The sequence below is a fragment of the Eubalaena glacialis genome, chromosome 1, assembly GCF_028564815.1.
Source record: "Eubalaena glacialis isolate mEubGla1 chromosome 1, mEubGla1.1.hap2.+ XY, whole genome shotgun sequence".
NCBI classification, from domain to species: domain Eukaryota; kingdom Metazoa; phylum Chordata; class Mammalia; order Artiodactyla; family Balaenidae; genus Eubalaena; species Eubalaena glacialis.
This window is the reverse complement of record NC_083716.1, coordinates 193034763-193055854: the sequence shown is the minus strand read 5'-3', so window position 1 is coordinate 193055854 and position 21092 is coordinate 193034763. Positions and strand designations below refer to the sequence as shown.

At 36.4% G+C, this 21092-nt stretch overlaps 1 protein-coding gene across 1 annotated transcript in view; it reads right to left on the bottom strand.

Annotated features, from left to right (window-relative positions):
- Nucleotides 1-7002: 7002 nt before the first annotated feature.
- The window catches only part of FAM171B (family with sequence similarity 171 member B), a 61717-nt gene continuing 47627 nt past the window's right edge, over nt 7003-21092 (bottom strand). Inside the window, exons 5-8 of the mRNA XM_061203069.1 lie at nt 16326-16496; nt 14193-14309; nt 8708-8831; nt 7003-8467 (exon numbers count right to left, since the gene is read on the bottom strand). Coding sequence (XP_061059052.1) covers nt 7123-8467; nt 8708-8831; nt 14193-14309; nt 16326-16496 — 1757 coding nt within the window. The 3' untranslated portion in view covers nt 7003-7122. The remainder of the gene's footprint in view (nt 8468-8707; nt 8832-14192; nt 14310-16325; nt 16497-21092) is intronic.

Genomic DNA, 21092 nt, shown 5'->3' with positions numbered 1-21092 from the left:
ATTTGCCAGGTCTGTGCTTTTCCTTTGTACCACCTTCAGTCTTACAATATTACTGTTCTGAACATTGTCAGAGCCATGTAACATGAGGAAACTGAAGTTTACTAGAAATGTGAAGTGTCATGGCTTGAACCCAGATCTCCTAACTTTTGCTCCCTTACTTGTAAAATATTTATTGAAAATCTACATTGTGAAAATGCAAGATAGAAAAAAAGAACAAATTTAGTAATGAAGAAATTGACTTAAAAAATTATTTGCCACTTATTTTTAAATAAGATTCTACTTACAAAAATTAAAATTATATTCAACTTGAGATGTAAAGTGAAAGTCCTCTCTATGAAATATAAAAGGAGATGCTGAAGTCGCTGTCTTTTTTACTTTCAACTTAAATATATACACATCAGTTTGTTTGTAAAACCCAATATTCTTAAATAGAATTGATATTTTACTTATATTTTAAAGTTATTTTTTACATAAATAATTTAATGACATCAATGGGAGTCTTTTCTCACCGTACATACTCTTTCTTGACCATCTCACCTTCACCTGTAGCTTCAAACAACCATCTGAAATTCTCCAAATCTCTACTGCCTGCATATCTAACATCTGATGTGACCCTAATAGCTAACCCAAGATGGATTCAAAGGTGCACAGGAAATCTCCTAGATACCACACTGATCCTTTTAACTTGGACTATCCAAAAGAAAATGACAGATCTCCTCTCAAGCCTTCCTCCAGTCACCTAGTTACCCAAATAATCAGTAATAAACACCAAATTAAAAAATTAATAATGAGAATACAATATATGTAAAAGTACATGTTAATAATTAAACATTTCTGTATTTAATGGACACAAGTCTTTCAGAAGTTATCTAAGTTAGAACTCAGGGTTTCAAGATAGTATTTATTTCAGAATGCTGGATATTAGAGATAAATTTAAGCTGAATAAATTTACTTTAAAAATATTTTCTACATAAAACAAAAAAAATCTTTATTTTCCAGACTGAAATATGGGGATATATAAAATAAAAATTATTTTGAGATATCTACTGCACATTGCTTAATAGCTACAATTCTACTTTTCAATACAGTATTTAGGAAATGTTCTTAACCAAGATGTTCAAGTGTAATAAGGCCAGAGACTCCTGGGAATGTAATTATCTGGTTTGTTTTGAATTAGAATGTCTGCAGTTAGCCTAGTGTTTTAATAAGGTCTATAGGGATTAGAACCAGTCAGCATATGAATTATATAACTTCTAGTCAACCTGAAGAATATAAGTAGAAAAAAAAAGACTAAATCATTTGGGAAACTGGAGTATCCCTACCGGACTGTGGAATATTATTTACAATTGTAGCAAGTGTAGGTTTGAAAACCAGGAAATATAGGGTTCAACCAAGAAAAGTTTTGCCACCAAAGATTAAAAAAAATACCATATGCTTCTTCTCAACACGTGAACTTTCCCAACAGAAACAGGCAGATATTCACCTACTATAGCAAACACAAAGTGGAGAAAAGTTTTACTGCAATGTTTTGACAAACACCACAGGTAATTTTAAAATGTGATCTTTAAGCTTAGCTATCTTAGGCAGAAAGTATTTATCAAGAAAAATAGTTATTTTTCCCTTAAGAAATTTTCCATATATATCTAATGAAAATGTTTCTCCATCATTCATAATTGAGTTAAGTTTGGTATTTAACATTATAAATTGTGATTGTCTAGAAATCAATTTTTCTTTTTTTTTTAAATTTTATTTATTTTTGGCTGCATTGGGTCTTCATTGCTGCACGTGGGCTTTCTCTAGTTGCAGCAAGCAGGGGCTACTCTTCATTGCGATGTGGGCTTCTCATTGTGGTGGCTTCTCTTGTTGCGGAGCATGGGCTCTAGGCACATGGGCTTCAGTAGTTGCAGCACGTGGGCTCAGTAGTTGTGGCTCACGGGCTCAGTAGTTGTGGCTCGTGGGCTCTAGAGCTCCGCCTCAGTAGTTGTGGTGCACGGGCTTAGTTGCTCCATGGCATGTGGGATCTTCCCGGACCAGGGATCAAACCCGTGTCCCCTGCATTGGCAGGCGGATTCTTAACCACTGCGCCACGAGGGAAGTCCTAGAAATCAATTTTTCTCTAGTCAAACTGAAAATGTTTTTATAACGAAAAAATACTAAGTCAATGGAGAGAAGTGCACAGTCCCAAATTAGAGGCCCAAAATAAAGGAAAAAGATAAGAAAAGAAGTCAAAGGAAAAATATTTATTTATTTATTTATAAACATTTATTTTATTTATTTATTTTTGGCTGCGTTGGGTCTTCATTGCTGCACTCGGGCTTTCTCTAGTTGTGGCGAGCGGGGGCTACTCTTCGTTGCGGTGCGTGGGCTTGCAGTGGCTTCTCTTGTAGCGGAGCACGGGCTCTAGGCACATGGGCTTCAGTAGTTGTGGCTCGCGGGCTCTAGAGTGCAGGCTCAGTAGTTGTGGCGCATGGGCTTAGTTGCTCTGCGGCATGTGGGATCTTCCCAGACCAGGGATCGAACCCGTGTCCCCTGTATTGGCAGGCAGATTCTTAACCACTGCGCCACCAGGGAAGCCCCAAAAATATTTATTTTGATGGAGAAAACATATCCAAATCTAAGACAATAGGGCTGATTTTGCAAAAGAAATTAACCCCACAATTTATTTAGAGAGAGCTTACTGTTGGAATTAAGCTATCTCACTGTAGCTTATGATAAAGAAATCCACCTATAAAAAGGCTAAAAGATGATTTTGTGAAGTCTAGATAAAGCAACGCTACCATATAGTTTAACATTTTTCCAGCATGTAGTTCAAAGGAAGGGTCCCTGATTAGCTGTCACAATTATCAAGAACTGATGAGTGAAGACTTTTGATAAACTTTTAAAAATACCTACTAACTCCATTCACTTTCTTTCCTGTAGTTCCTACATATCCGTCTTCCCATATTAATTTCCCTTGAGAATGTGATGAACAGTTCATGAACTTCAGTCTTTTTGGAAGCTAAATTTCTGATTGTGATTTATGAAATCTCTTTTCTGTTACAACCAATTCCATGTGAGTTTGGGTCTTGCATGACTCTTTCAGGGGCTGCATCATTTCTATTAAGACTCCAGACTCTCCTAGATGGAGACCAGGCCCTGACAAAGGTGGCCATAGCCTGGCTTGCACTTGGGGATCCAAACGGAAGTGTCTATTTCAACACCAGTGTTGAGGGTCATAATCTCCACTGTGTTTGTGAGTGGATTCAGAGCCCAATTCCCATTAGAACTGACCACAGGTATTTCTAGTACCATATTTATTTATATAAGTTGTACAAAATGTCTAAAAACATGGAAGTCAGGATAATCATTCTAAAAGACATTCTAAAGCCCCAAAATACAGACTGCATGAACTTGGGCATTGTTCAATTAACTGAGTAGAAGGGCTCTTGAAGGAGATCTAACTCTCTAAGTGTAAACAGCCTTTGTGTCATCATTTAGTCTTTGGTTTAAAGTCAAAAGAAATTTTTTTGCAGGGGCTGTGGGAGGGTGTATTGTATCATTTCTCCTTTAGAATATAAAACTGCAACTACCTAAATATCTATCAGATTATCTTGAAAAGTATTCTCATTGAATGGAAAAATAATTTGTCTATACTCAGCTTTAGTAGTAAAAATGTGAACCTTGGAGAATGTGAAATACAAAGAGAAATCAAGTTCATTATATAAACAAAGGGTATTCAAATATGTTTATTTTACTATAGGGAGTGTAACAAAGAAAAAATAATTGAATATCCGCTAGATCAAACAACAGTTTAGGGAGGAATGTTTCATAGTTTACCCAAAATAAAACAATGCATCAAGTACATTTTTAGATTTATTTTATTATCTTTACTGAACTATGTTTAACATTTTTCAAATCTTCAGATTGTTAACAGTTTTCAGCAGTAAATATCGTAGTAATGGCACTAAGTACACTGAAATGTGAGATTCCTCTGATGAAAGAATACAAGATAGAAACACTTGGAAACAAGAGAGCAAAATGTCAACTCTAGGTCTGAGATGGAAATTAACATAGTCAAATTCTTTACAACTCTAGTACATGGAGAAACGAGTAATTCATTCCCTATAAATGAATACGTAACTTTGAGCTTCACCTTCCTGGGAAGTTTTGAGGGACACAATTTGACCCACAGATCCCTAAAACTCTATACTATGTATTGATACCAGAAGATTCAAACACATAGAAAGTGATCTGAAAATGACCGCCAAAGCAAAGAAGTGCTTTTATTCCTCAATATTTGTGACCTTCGTGGTATACTGTGTATTATAAAAGGGTGTAATCCCTATACAACTGCATAAATGTCATAAAAATGGATTTTATAAATTCAAGATCATAATATGTATTCAAAAATACATATAGCTGTGCTTTAGTAAATGAATCCATCAGTTGATTAAGGGATAATTTTGCCTTTGAGATATATCCAAAGTATATATAAAGGATCCACAAATGTTAACAATTTGTGACCAAAATTCTCAAGGTTTTCATTTGCAAAAAACTGTTGGTTTTCAATTTAAAAATTTTAAGAAAGTTGTGAATATTGTAGGTTTATTATCACTTGGGTTAAGAAAAAGTAGATGGCTTCAGCTTTTTAACAGGAAATTTGTGAACTACTCACAAATGAGAAGTTACACGTTTTGGATCATTAGAAAAGATAAATTGCCTATACTTCCCAATTGAGAACAGAATGTGCAGTGTATAAAAAAATAAGATTTTATTCTGAAACCAAAAAAGTATTTCTAGAAAAGCCCTTGGGGATACATTTTCTCATTTCCTTTACACAAGAATGAGTAAGTGGCATACCTGAATGGTATACCCTTATATCAATGTGTGTATTCCATTACCAAGATGAGAGATTAAACATTTTTAAGGGTGGGGAAAATATACACTTAAAATATTGAAGTACAATATATTACTATACAGTTTCTAACTTCATTCCAACATAAACAATGTATCAATATAAACTGGATTCAAAAAAGAATTAAACACACAAAGAGATGTCACTGGCATGCAAAATTCATTGTTCCAACGTGAAACACGAGGTCTATATTTTTAATTAATAAAAACTGCACATCTGTTTAATTTGGCTAACAAAGAAAATGCATATTTAAGAAAGATGTTATCATATCCTTCTAATAAAGCAAGTCTATATCAAAGGCACTTCAGCAGAGCACTAACTCCTTAACCTTTTCCAAATCATTTTCATTTATGCCGCTTTTACTACATCTTTCTGTGTAAACCAATAAGAAGCCGCTTCTAATTTTGGATCTTATCACTCCCCCCCCCCCCAAAAAAAAAGTAAATCTAGGTATTATCCAAAACATTTATCTCTTCCATGGATTGGGGTAGAATATACCAAACTTTTGCCTAGGTCTTAAATTCTTTGGGTTAATACAGAAAGGTAGGAGTGTTATCTGACAGGTTAGATGCTTCAGAAATGGTTACAGGAAAAAACTGGCTGAAGTCTACTGTCTTGGGGAAAAAGCTGTTGTCTTTTGTTGTATATCTATATAATTTGACTGAAGCTGATGTGGCTAATTTTAGTTCTTTCAACTTGTTTATGTGCCTTGGGTCTCTATGTTGCTTCCAAGTTAATTAGTAGGGCATGAGAAATAAAGCAATTTAGTTTCATTTTTTCCCCAAGGGAAAGGGGAAGCTGCTTCAGACATCTGTCTTTATGGAAATTAAGAAAAATGGGATGAGCTGATTTTAATTAACAAAGAGCTTCATTTTTAGGACATATGATAATTCAAGAGTTGAAAACATAATTAAAAACAGCTGTTGAATGTGTTCACACTGAATTCTTTGCTATGATGAAAAGAATATGAATATATGACTTCCAAACTTGGAAAAAATGTTATATTTATATAACTTAAAGCATTTAAGTGATTTAAGAAAAATCTTTTACTTTTCCCATGAAATTGAAACTGTTTTTCCCAAACATTTTTTATGAATGTCAACCGAAAAAAAAATCTGGATATATACCTAGTATCATGAAGGTATTTTTGAGTCTCAGGGAAATGGCATTTTTTTTTCTGCTTGACATTTCAGAAAATATTGAAATATTTACTTCCTTTAGCTCCACATATTTTAATTTTGGGTGTTCATAAGAAACTTTCAATTCATTGATTTTTTAAATCAAGTTTAATAGTGTTTAAGTGACTGAATTTTTTTTAATAGAAGAAATATCTTAAAACTGATTTTAGCCTACCTGTATCAGTGAGTTTTAAACTAAAAATTGGGGAGGGGGAAGAATGTTTGGGTTTTTTTTTTTTAGATTGGTAAAAAGTTTTCCTTGACAGCTAAGCTCACTTCACTTTTGGTGATGAGGAAGGGGGTAAGAAATTTTTAAATAAAAATTCAGCATCAGGGCATTCATTTCTCAGATTTCTAAATAAACTAACACCTTTTTAATTCTGTGACGCTGTATCCAAAAACAACCAAAGAGCTGGCATTTCCCTCTCTACCAACCAAGTAGCTTCTTGCCCATCTTATGTGAGTATGGAATTTACTTTTGGGTTGATAACAATACACATGCTGCTTAAAAAAGAAAGAAAATGAGGTTTGGCCTTTGAACTCTAGAATAACATCAATCCAGACTATTAAGTTATTTTCAAGTACAGGCAGTGGAGAACATAATAGTAACATTTCACAAGAATATGATGCCTGAAGAATACAGTTTCATTTCTAAACATTTCACAGGGGTAGTCATCAAAGCAGAAGCAACATTTTTGGAAGCAACTTTAGGAGTACACTTTTCACTGTTATTCTTCAGAGTCAGGACTCAACTTGCTGACTGAGCAACATTTTCAGATAACTAACATCTTGAAGCTATTTTACATTTTGAACGCTTGGATACTTCAAATTCATCACCCAAAAATAAATGAAAAGAATAGGCCAGAAAAAGCATTCCTTGGTATCTTTCTCTCACTACTTAATTACCATTTTACTACTTACTCTGCTTGAGACATGTCCAGGGACCATGAGATTGCTCAGTCTCAACTTCTGCAGAAGTTCACACGGCAGTTTACAACAAGAAGCAAGAATAAACAGCACGAGACAGCAGAGACACAACCACTCTTGGTGTTAATTGATGGGAATCAGTGGGCGTTCCTCTCGCTTCTTCCAGATGTTAGTCTTGCTATCTTTTTTGACTAGTGGTGGTCTTCCCCTTTTCTTAGTGGGGGATATATTGGCTTCAAAATCTTCAACGGTGCTTTTTCTTCCTGGGGACTCTTCCCCAGGGTGCTCCATGATAGCTCCACTCCCTCCATCTAGGAAGTGCCTTAAAGCTGGGTCCTCGGGGGAGCAGACAGTGGTTCCACTCTCACTACTGCTCAGGTCTAAATCTTCTAAGTAAAGGATCTTAGGCTGATGCATACTTTTGATGAACGTTTTTTCCCTCTCCAGTTTTCTACTTGAGTGGTGCTCATTCATGTCTACCCCAGAGTCCAGACTCGTGTCGTTGCTCTGGGCTCTCTTGCCCTTTTTCAGGTCTATGAAGGAGTGCCTCACTTGTGCGACTGGCTTTCCATCAAGAGACACAAACCAGGCTCTGGGATGGGGGCAGGGCTTTCCTTTGGACAGTTCTAGGAGGGTCTGTTCTGAAATTCCTTGAAGCTCTGATGAAAAGGGAGTCATTACAACAGCTTCATTTAGTGTTCCAGGAACAGAAACAGATTCTAGTAGGCTGTTTGAATACCGGCTCCAATCTGAAGTTTGGGATGGCAAGCTCTGTTGACCTTCGAGTGGGATATTCTCTTCCCTGGCATCTGGAGGCTGTACATGAGAATGCATTGGCATTTTGGGCAATGTCTGTGTAAAGTTCTCTCTATTTACTGGTTCCATCAATTGGCCATAGACTAACTGTCCCTTTCTTGGCAAAGTAGCTGACTTAGCAGTATGTAACTGCTCTGGAGTGGAGAAGAGGTCAGATGTTTGAAGGATGGCAATGGGCTGGCTGTAGATGTGCATAAGCTGTTCTGGAATGTGAGAATGCCCATACACATCTTCATTACCTGTGAGATACCTCTTTTCCTCTTGAGCATCACCTAGAGATGAAGATATATTGTTGTTAATATGTTTAGGTTGTTTGGACCCTACATTGGGCTCCAAAGACTGAGCTGGGTTTCTTGAGTAATGATTTTGATTGACTGACAGAAATGAAACATCTTCATTGTAGATTTTTAAACCGTCCCGAGTTTTTACCATGGAAACTCTTTCTTCTGCTTCTACCTTTGATGGTTCCTTTTTCTGAGGGTTGTACGAGGAGCTTTTGGCACTGAATAACTGTGACTTGTCCTCGGTTTTTAATGCAACTTTGACTGAGCTGATGTGGTTTATGTGAGTTGTTGAAGTTGTCTGGTCTCTCTTGAGGACCTCAAGTTTAGTGATATTTCTTTCTCTTTTCTGCGGAGTACCGCACTTATCCCTAGAGTAGAAGAAAAGGCAAAAAAATGTTTAAAACTTATCTAGGTTTCATTTTAAAAAATCATCTCATAATATGTTTATTATATATGCAATGCTACTCTAAGAATATATCCATTTTTATTTTAATCTACATATTTTAAAGATCAAACCGTTGATTTCTACAAACATTGTAATACACAGAACTGACATGATACTATAATCTGATAGTTTCTGTGTTCATTCACATTAATATTGTTCTTACCTGCAATAACAAAGAAGTACAGCAAAAAATCCAATGACAATGACTATTGTTCCTCCTAATATGGCTGAAAGAAACACTGTGTGGTAGGCAGTTATGTCCTTTGAATCTCCATTTATACCTGACCCTAAATGGTTCAAAATAAACAAATAAAGAGAAAATATATTATTTTAGGTCAAATTTTCAACTATGTCCTATCCTGGGCAAGGCAGATTAAATATGTGTATACACAGTTGTATTTATTTGCTCCCCTCCCATGGCAGGCTTCCCTGTGGGTGGAGATTACTTTCCCTACCCTCTTTGGGCTTAATCAGTTGACTTGCTCTGCCCAGTGAAATGTGAGCATCTTAAATGAGGCTGCCTGAATGGCCTGTCCTCTTGCTAAGGCCCTCTATTATGGGAATAGTATATCCCAAAGTTTTGCTATTCCTTCAGCCTAGGTTCTGGAATGAGAAAAAATGTTGAACTGAACCAAGCCAAGCCCAACAGTCATGAAGTGAAAGCAACAAACAAGTGTTTGCTATCGTTAGCTGCTGAGATAACAGGTTTATTTGTTACTGATGGCTGAGTATTGCAGAAAGTGGCAGAGAGATGCTGAAGTGCTGCTATAACGAAACCTAAAATGTGTGACACTGGCTTCCAAGCCAGGCAGTGAGGAAACTGCTGGAGGAGGCAATAAAAATGGTGGCCCAAGCCACGTGGTAGCAAAATATTTGCTGGAATAAACTGGGAGAAAATATTTCTAACGAGAGCTTTGTGCAAAGAGGTTTTGAGATAGAATGTAGTGAGTGTTGACTGTGATTAGCTGCGTTCGATTAAAAAAGAAATTTTAAAGATAAATTCAAAAAGAATTTGCCAAAGTAAGCAGGGATGAAAGGACCAAAGAGAATGCAAAAATTGGGGGACCTGAAGAATTAAAAGTTGCAACTTTTAATTGCAGGCTGGACTCCAGAACAAGATGACGCTATGATCCCAGCAAGCTAAGCCCAGCAGCGGCACAGGTGAGCCATTATTCTTCTTCATGAGAGCACGTATATACAATGCTGTTGTAATTAGCTTAACTGCAGTAAAAGCAGACTAAGCCCGGGATGATCAGTGCAGGCTATGAATATTCCGCATGAAAATAAACGCAACTTATCTTGAGGTAATGTTTCAACGTCACTAAGACCTAATTTTGCTCCAAAACGTATATAACAACAACTCTACTGATCAGTATCAACTGGACTTTAATATGTATTCAAGGTGATGAGACGCCCGATTTTCTGGTCATCTTGACCATGAGAAGATGTCCAGCATGAAGCTTTCAGCTTCACCAAGGACACTGGAAAGACTAAGGATCATGAGGCCTTTAGATCCTTTAACTTTTGCATCACCTAAGTTGATTAAAGTAATAGTAATATTAAAGGAATTGGAGAAGCAGTGTTGTGGTTATGCATTCAGACTTTAGAGCCAGAGTGCCTGAACTGGAATCCTGGCCTCACCCTTTCTTCCTGTGAGGTATTGGGCAGGCTTCATTGACTTGTGTCTCAGTCCATAACTGTCATACCTCACCCATGTGGGCTGTTACGAGGATTAAATGGGTTAATACGTGTAAATATTTAGAACAGTGCTTAGCACATGATAAGCACTCAGTAAGTGTTAGCTATATTATACCACTGTTGTTAAATGAAACGTCAAGGTTATAGAAGAACAGGCACTTCAGTACTGACCACGCTTTCCTATATGGTAACTGATAACAAAATGTTTATCATATTGAATAGGCAACCAAGCACAGCATCGCACAATATGAAATTTCTTCAAACAAAAAAGAGATAAGAGTAACAATTCTACCTACAGATTCTTATTCAGGATCCAGAGCTGCAACAGAGTAAAGTTCGGCTATTAACCGGGTGAAATTCAACTTCTTCTCCAAAAGAATATTGAATATGTATTTCCACAATAGAGTAATGCTAACAATTTTCACTCCACAGAATTCCAACAGAACTCACTTTTGGAATTAAGAGGCTGACTTTGTTGCATTTGTCCCAAATCTTATAGGTATGACAATAGCGAAAAAGCATATATCTGCATGTGTGTGTGGGCACACCTGGGTGTATATGCGCATGCCCAAAAGGGGTTAGAAAGGTAGAAAATTACAATATATTTTCATTCAAATATACTTGAAAATGCATATTTAAAAAAAGTAATGGTACTTGTTTAATAAATTCTATACTCAGCCACCTACTTACCTATAGCCATCTGTGAAAAACCAATTGATTTTAATTTCTTGCACTTAAACAGATTTCTAGAATTCCTTGAAAAAATATTAAGATTTACTTTAAAAACAGATTTAGTATATTATTAACCAAATGATAACTAAAGTAGCTCTAGCACGCCAGACACTAACTAGCCCATCATAGGACCAATTTTGAGTTTACGGTAACACTCGCATCCTAAAATGTTTAGGGACATTAGTGATCCTCATATCCAACTCCCGCAATTTAGAAAAAAGAAAACTAATACTCAGATGGGTAAGTACCTATTTCAAGCTCACCCTGTTAATTACTGTCAGTCAAAGCCAGAACTACAGTCAAGTTATCAAGTTATCCATATTTCTCGTATGGATTTTTCAAAACCATCACTAGAAGGTATCTAATTCAAACTGAACGGGAATCCCACACTTCTATGTTAGTACTCTGATTCACACAAAATCGTTCCTGACATATAAGCTAAAACAAAACTTCCACCTATTTTAGAAAATTATTTCAGCTTTTATAATTCATAGTCATCTTGTATAAATTGGTTGCTTCAGGTATACTTTCAGTGGAAAGCACACTTCTCTATAAAACTCAAGTGCCCCTTAGGTCATTTTTATTAGAAATGAAATAACTTGGATTTAGTTGAAGTATTAAATATTAATTGTTCTTTTTCATCTTTTTCATCATTTTATAGTTGCAAATCTAGAATGGGATATGGTCAGATAGCTGGCAAGACTGCATGATATTTTGCACCATGAGAAACAAAAGTAATCACCCTCTGGTTTCTGAATAAATCTCATAAGCACTAAGTTCAAACAAAAACAGAACATCCTCTTGATCATAATGGTTAATATTAATAGCTCATATTTCTTCTACTGAAATACTAAATTTTAGCTTCATTGAAAAAAAGTCTTGTTACCTTGCATGGTTTAAAATTCAAAGGTTGTCAAATATAAAATGAAAATATCAAACTATTTTTAAAATTGCAGAAAAAACTCAAAGCCTTCAAATTATTAATAGGCAGCCATAACAAAGTTAGCAGATAAACTGCTACAGAGAAATGTATGTAAAATGTCATCCATGTCCTGGATCAGGGTGTGCACTGGGACTATTCCTGAACAGCATGAAAGAGCCAGGTTGCAGCTGCCTTTCAGCTGGGAACCAAGACACTAGATAAGCCAAAAGAATTATCTCTGACACATGATTAAAGATGAAGGAGTGACATATGCATTCAGCTTTCACACTTTCCCTAAACTTTACTAAAATGACACTGAAAGCTTTGTTTTGTTTTTTTTAATATTTGTTACTTTATTTTTTTTCATCTTGATCGGAGTACACTTGCTTTACAATGTTGTGTTAGTTTCTGCTGTATAACAAAGTGAATCAGCTATATGCATACATATGTCCCCATATCCCCTACCTCTTGCACCTCCCTCCCACCCTCCCTATCCCACCCCTCTAGGTGGTCACAAAGCACTGAACTGATCTCCCTGTGCTATGCAGCTGCTTCCCACTAGCTATCTATTTTACATTTGGTAGTGTATATATGTCCATGCCACTCTCTCACTTCCTCCCAGTTTACCCTTCCCCCTCCCTGTGTCCTCAAGTCCATTCTCTATGTCTGTGTCTTTATTCCTGTCCTGCCCCTCGGTTCTTCATGACCTTTTTTTTTTTTTTTTTTAGATTCCATATATGTGTGTTAGCATACGGTATTTGTTTTTCTCTTTCTGACTTACTTCACTCTGTATGACAGACTCTAGGTCCATCCACCTCACTACAAATAACTCAATTTGTTTCTTTTTATGGCTGAGTAATATTCCATTGTATATATGTGCCACATCTTCTTTATCCATTCATCTGTTGATGGACACTTAGGATGCTTCCATGTCCTGGCTATTGTAAATAGTGCTGCAGTGAACATTGTGGTACATGACTCTTTTTGAATTATGGTTTTCTCAGGCTATATGCCCAGTAGTGGGATTGCTGGGTCGTAGGGTAGTTCTATTTTTAGTTTTTTAAGGAACCTCCATACTGTTCTCCAGAGTGGCTGTATCAATTTACATTCCTACCAACAGTGCAGGAGGGTTCCCTTTTCTCCACACCCTCTCCAGCATTTATTGTTTGTAGACTTTTTGATGATGTTTTGTTTTTATAAACAGACAAAAACCCATAGGTTAAAGCAGACTGAGATAAGAGACAAGAGCAACAAGATGCTGACTGCTGGAAAGTTGACTTAGCAGAGCTGGCAGCAGGGAAAGCCAAGAACTTATACCAGCGAACACCAAATGCCCTAGAAGGTGGTAGCAGGTCCACGATGCAACCAGTCTACACTACAGTAGGTTAGAGTATTTCTTTTTTTAAGATGACTTAATGGATGAAACATGCAATGTTTGAGTATTTTGAGATAGAAACCCTACATCTTGAGTTGTGTTTAAGTACAAAGTAAATAGATAATTTGAGACCATGTTAAATCTAGGAAGAATGAAGTACTTATTTCTCCTAGAATATGAATAGGCCGTTCCTAGCAGACAGCTCTTGGTTTTCGTCCACCTTCCATTCATATGTCAGGCCAATCTCCATTTGAGCTATCACTTGTCTTATCTCGGAAACAGTCTGGGGACACTATTATTCAACAGCCCCTCCTCCTCCCCACCACAGCCCCACCAAGGAGAATGCTCACGACCAAAGTCTGGGCCCATCTAAATTCCACATACCTAGAAAGATCAGGAACAGTGTGAGGAAAGGACTGCAAAGGGTTAGTATCAGCTGTTATGAAGCAGCAGTCTTCCAAAGACAGTCAAGTAGGTCTGCTAACTGGGCCCTCTAGGATTCCTGCCTTTTACGATCTGCTTCTTCAGCTTTCCCTAGGATCCTGCAAACTCCCTATATCCTAACACATTTTTTTAATTATCTAAAATCTATTCCTGTTTTTTGCAACCAAAAACTCTAACTGATCTGGGTAGAATTTATTCATAAAAAGTAAACTAAGGAAATTCTTGATTTGAATACACTTCATACTTCAGATTCATCAGATATTACAGCTATAAAGGACTTTAGAGTTCATGGAATTTAATCTTTCCTGATACACATGGAAAAAATAAAATAAAGCTGAGATCAAGAGACTAAAAGCTTTTTCCAGTGTCATACAGTAAGTGGCAATGCTTAGAATAAAATGGGAATCTCCTAATATCAATTTCAGCATGACTATTTGGACTTTTTAAAATTTACTCTTTGTTTCATTTTTACCATACCTCTAGTTCCTGGAAGTGGAGCTGCTACCCAGTAGCCCAAATGAGGTGCCTCGTATGTCCAAATTAAATGATTGTTATATTCCTTGACCATTCCCCGGCCATGATTTACCCAAGCACCTAAAAAGGAAGGCAAGTAAAAAATACTAATCGATTAGATTATATATCTTTAATGCTGATAGGAGTTTGCTGATAGTCATGTATAGAATACTTTGCAGGACTTTTTCAAAGATTATGAAAACTGTGGCAATATATTATCATGGGATAATAGGTACTATATTATGATGTAACATATATATTATAATATATTAAATAGAATGATTTGTTATGACTAAAGGAAATAAAATCAATACTAATAAACTAAGGATATAGATCTATTTACGGAAATCATGACTCCAAATAATGTCTACATTGTGCATATTGAGATATGTCTTAATAAGAATGTAATTAAATCCAAATTTATCAACAGGTGGTTGTTACCTATTCTGGGATTCTGATTAAACACTTATAGTCTATGTTTTATGGCCTTATTATTTATTAAATACTGTTTTGTTCTAGTACTGCTGGCATAGCTCTTTTAGAACTCAATTTTTAAAAACTTTTTAAAAAATGCTATTCGGATTCAGTTAAATGTTATCCACAGAAAAAAGCATTCAGTAAAGCCAGTATCTTTTATGAAGTCCAACATAACAAAGCTATTTATAAGTTTGGTGTATAGTTGTATTTGGTTTATTGATTCGTTGTAATGATGTATATCTATAACATGTAAAACAGTGTTTTTAATAAGGTAGACAAACTTGAAATAAGAAATTGAAATAAGAAAAACTTGAAATAAGAAAAAAGGGACTTACAACTACCATTGTTACTTATATAGTTTCCAGTCTTTCTTAAACAATAATATATCCATGTTTTTATCTTCTATAGTGAACATGTGTGTGTTTGTGCCTCACTACCTACCCTTCCAGTTACAGTGAAACCTCATTCCAAATCTCCTTTGAGGATCTACTGCTCCCTACTCTCAGTCCACATGATTAGTTTAGGGCTCCAATCCCAGTTCCAACACATGACTTAAGCCTAAATAAATTTGTGCAATCTATTTGCAGGCCACAAAGATTGGTTCCAAGATGGGCATGCAAACCCCATTCTACAAATGCAGTAAATCCAAGGGCTTATGTAATAGCTACTAGGAAAAGAATTTCTCTTTCCGTTGGACTTTAACCTGGGTAGTATAAAGTGAGAGCACCTACAGCCTTCTTGACACTCAGAAGGGAAATCCTATTCCAGAAAGTTATTAACACAGGAAACAGATGAGAGAGAAATCAAGTCCTGCAAAACTGTCTAGGCTGTGTATCATGACTTAACCCAAGACAGTTCTACCCCTGGACCCAGTTTTGGACTGATCATCTTTTCTTGTTTTTGTTTTTGGTAAAGATTCCCACCTTATTTACATGGAAACACAAGAAAACCAAGAGAAGCAGAAGGGGAAAAAAGTGCATCCAGCTGCTATTTAGGAGGCTAAACTCAGGGAATAAATTTGGTATGAAAGTTTTTTTTTGGAAAATAATCTCTCTTTCTACCCTCTCTCTCTTTATACATAAAATACACATACATATATACACACACATACATCTAAAACACAGTGTTATTTATTTTCATGAAATTAGCATACATTTATCAATTGCTTTAGCCAAGCTTTTAGATATAACTACATATTGCCTATCAAAACAAGAACAAACCCATAAGAGCAGAAATAATTTTAAAAATTTTATTTCTGCTCAAAATATAAAAACATGAGAATGTGAGTAAATAATGCTATCTTAAAATGTAATAGTGATATCCTTTTCCCCACAATTGTATTATATTAATCAAAGTAGGGCCACTTTTGGTCATTAACAAAGTGCTTAAAATTATAATATTACTGATTTAGTACTCTACTAAAGATAAAACATTCAAATATAAATATTTTAATGTTTTAAATAATAAGGCATATTAAAATTTAATATTGTATATAAAATGTAGAAATTTTGTCAATTATACCTTAATAAAGCTGAAAATTTTTAATAAAAATATAGAAACATATTTCTAAAATATTCAAATATTCAAAATATTCAGAACCTTTTCACCTAGCTCACATACCTGTGTTCATATCAAATGTCCAGGCAGGTATGTGATCCCCTGCACTTATACCATTTGTACGTAGAAGTGGGAGAGAAATTTGAATAGAGCCATCCACCTTTAATTCTTTTCCTCCAGAATATATTTTCACACATATTGCAGCAAGAGGAGTCAGTTCATTGCCTTCAAAACCTAAAAACAGAAGACAGTTCATTAAAATCATATGTAAAACACTAACTGTAGTCGTGTATTAACAGCAGACTAATATGGGCCTAAAATATCTAGTTCCTCTATTTCACCCAGGGTTATCCATTTTAATATCAAATAGATACTGGATTCTATTTAAGGATTTTTAAACTATAAAATATATCATAAATAAATGCTATACTTATGTAATATTGACAAATCAGTATGAGCCTAAAGATCGAATTCTCTCTGAGTCCTCTGATTTAAGGTCACTGGAATCTAATTCAATGTTTTTAAAAACCTACAAAACCAACAGGAAGGCTGCCTCTCTGAGGAGGAGACATTTGAGCAGTGGCCAAATGAGAAGGTGCCATCCATGCAGAGACCTCAGAGAAGAGCTTTCTAGGCATAAGAAACCAGCGCAAAGCTCCCAAATCAGAAGTGATCTTGGCATGTATAAGAAAGAAAGAAGACTGGAGGTCAGAGAGAGATGGAAATAGCATAGGGCCTTGGAGGCCATGGAAAGGAATCCTCATTATCACTGCCACCGAATCTGGTATATGTCTTCAGTTATCAGACAGGGCAACCACTGGCTTATTGGAAATTTTCTGTTAAATGTAAGAGAATTAACCTTTGTAAACTTCCTGAAACTCTAACCATAAGGTAAGCAAAGTAATGCCATACATATTCTGTAGCCTAGTTGCACTGGTCAGTAATGCACTGTAAAAAGTACTATGTAATCTGTAAGTAATTATAATCTCTTATATCAAACTATTTATAAAGCCAGCTGGCTTTCTTAACTCCACCCCTCAGTTCTATACAGTCAGTGGCTTCACATAGTGAATGCAGCTGAAACTGATGAAATCAGCATCCCATCACTTGGGATAAGGCCAACTCAAAGAAGAAGGAAAAAAGAGTCTGAAAGACAATAAGGAGGAAACTTTCACAAAGAATTTTCATACTTGTAGAACTCTAGAACTGTACAATCCAGTAGAGTAGCCAGAAGCAGCATGCAGCAATTTAAATTTAAATGAAATGAGCAATATAGTTTCTCAGCGCACTGGTTATGTGTCAAGAGCTCAACAGCCACATGTGACTTAGCAGCTACCAGACTGGGCAGAGCAGAACATTCCCATTTGTCAGCACAGCTCTAGAACTTTGAAAATGTTAGCAGCATTCTCAGGACAATTGAAATGTTTAATGAATAATCTCAAAAGCAGGTGGTAGAAGAATGCTGAAGGGCAGAGAACATTATGACTCCTTCCCACTGAATCTAATGAGTGTTGTTCATAAAAACCCTCCAATGCAACATGAGCTTCATTTGCAATAGTGTATGTATTGGTACCATTCTTGTGATGCATTTATTTTGAGCATCCTGTAACTTACAACTGGAAAACTTTGGCAGGTATCTTAGATTGGTTTCCTCAAGAAGCAAACCCTGAAATAACAATATGGAGGAAGCACCCACCACTGAGGGAATGGAGGAGCAACACAGAAGAAGGAAGCCAACACAGGATGTGTTAATGAGCAGGTGTGTATGCGTTATGTGCTCTTTATCTGTCATTGGTTGAGACCTTGCCCCTTGTGAGGGCCAAGTCTGCATCCTGGACCAGGGAATGCCCTTAAGCAGAGTCACAGATGTGTGCAGTAGGAAACATAGGCTTGTAACAGAAGACAGGGTCATCTGGCTGGGGCATCAACAGCATCAGCTACAGCAAGTTAGAAAAAAAAAAAAAAAAAAAGCCTATCTAACCATAACATCTATATGCTTATTACTCTAATTTCTGACTACTCCCCAAACGACATGGATCAAAAATTTGACTCAAGGGAAACCATAAAAATTATATATTGTCTGAGGTGAGTTTAAAAACAGTGGAATAAATAGAAGTTTAAAAAAAATAATTGCCAGGGGACGTTCAAGATGGCAGAGGAGTTAAGACGTGGAGATCACCTTCCTCCCCACAAATACATCAAAAATACATCTACATGTGGAACAACTCCTACAGAACACCTACTGAACGCTGGCAGAAGACCTCAGACTTCCCAAAAGGCAAGAAACTGTCCACGTACCTGGCCGTGTGGCTGACAGGGTCTTGGTGCTCTGGCCGGGTGTCAGGCCTGAGCCTCTGAGGTGGGAGAGGCGAGCTCAGGACATTGGTCCACCAGAGACCTCCCAGCCCGGCCCCACATATCAATCGGCAAACACTCTCCCAGAGATCTCCGTCTTAATGCTAAGACCCAGCTCCACTCAACGACCAGCAAGCTCCAGTGCTGGACTCCCCATGCCAAACAACTAGCCAGACAGGAACACAACCCCACCCATTAGCAGAGATGCCACCTAAAATCATAATAAGTTCACAGACACCCCAAAACACACCACCGGACGCAGTCCTGCCCCCCAGAAAGACAAGATCCAGCCTCATCCACCAGAACACAGGCACCAGTCCCCTCCACCACGAAGCCTACACAACCCACTGAACCAACCTTACCCATGGGGGGCAGACACCAAAAACAATGGGAACTACGAACCTGCAGCCTGTGGAAAGGAGACCCCAAACACAGTTAGTTAAGCAAAATGAGAAGACACAGAAATACACAGCAGATGAAGGAGCAAGGTAAAAACCCACCAGACCAAACAAGTTATGAGGAAATAGGCAGTCTACCTGAAAAAGAATTCAGAGTAAAGATGATCCAAAATCTTGGAAGTAGAATGGAGAAAATACAAGAAACATTTAACAGGGACCTAGAAGAACTAAAGAGCAAACAAACAATGATGAACAATACAATAAATGAAATTTAAAATTCTCTAGAAGGAATCAGTAGCAGAATAACTGAGGCAGAGGAATGGATAAGTGACCTGGAAGATAAAATAGTGGAAATAACTACCACAGAGCAGAATAAAGAAAAAAGAATGAAAAGAATTGAGGACAGTCTCACAGACCTCTGGGACAACATTAAATGCACCAATATTCGAATTATAGGGGCCCCAGAAGAAGAAGAGAAAAAGAAAGTGACTGAGAAAATATTTGAAGAGATTACAGTTGAAAACTTCCCTAATATAGGAAAGGAAATAAAGAGTCAATCAAGTCCAGGAAGCACAGAGTCCCATACAGAATAAATCCAAGGAGAAATGCACCAAGAGACATATTAATCAAACTATCAAAAAATTAATACAAAGAAAAAATATTAAAAGCAGCAAGGGAAAAACAGCAAATAACATACAAGGGAATCCCCATAAGGTTAACAGCTGATCTTTCAGCAGAAACTCTGCAAGCCAGAAGGGAGTGGCAGGACATATTTAAAGTGATGAAAGGGAAAACCTACAACCAAATTTACTCTACCCAGCAAGGATCTCATTCAGATTCGATGGAGAAATTAAAACCTTTACACACAAGAAAAAGCTAAGAGGATTCAGCACCAACAAACCAGCTTTACAACAAATGCTAAAGGAACTTCTCTAGGAGGAAACACAAGAGAAGGAAAAGACCTACAATAACAAACCTAAAACAATTAAGAAAATGGTAATAGGAATATACATATCAATAATTACCTTAAATGTAAATGGATTAAATGCTCCAACCAAAAGACATAGACTGGCTGAATGGATACAAAAACAAGACCCATATATATGCTGTCTACAAGAGACCCACTTCAGACCTAGGGACACATACACTGAAAGTGAGGGGATGGAAAAAGATATTCCATGCAAATGGAAATCAAAAGAAAGCTGGAGTAGCAATTCTCATATCAGACAAAATCGACTTTAAAACAAAGACTATTACATGAGACAAAGAAGGACACGACCTAATGATCAAGGGATCAATCCAAGAAGAAGATATAACAATTGTAAATATTTATGTACCCAACATAGGAGCACCTCAATACATAAGACAAATGCTAACAGCCATAAAAGGGGAAATCGACAGTAACACAATCATAGTAGGGGACTTTAACACCCCACTTTCACCAATGGACAGATCATCCAAAATGAAAATAAATAAGGAAGCACAAGCTTTAAATGATATATTAAACAAGATGGACTTAATTGATATTTATAGGACATTCCATCCAAAAACAACAGAATACACTTTCTTCTCAAGTGCTCATGGGATATTCTCCAGGGTAGATCATATCTTGGGTCACAAATCAAGCCTTGGTAAATTTAAGAAAATTGAAATCATATCAAGTATCTTTTCTGACCACAACGCTATGAGACTAGATATCAATTACAGGAAAAAATCTGTAAAAATACAAACACATGGAGGCTAAACAATTCGTTACTAAATAACCAAGAGATCACTGAAGAAATTGAAGAGGAAATCAAAAAATACCTAGAAACAAATGACAATGAAAACATGACAACCCAAAACCTATGGGATGGAGCAAAAGCAGTTCTAAGAGGGAAGTTTATAGCAATACAATCCAACCTCAAGAAACAAGAAAAATCTCAAATAAACAACCTAACCTTACACCTAAAGCAATTAGAGAAAGAAGAACAAAAAAACCCCAGAGTTAGCAGAAGGAAAGAAATCATAAAGATCAGATCAGAAATAAATGAAAAAGAAATGAAGGAAACCATAGCTAAGATCAGTAAAACTAAAA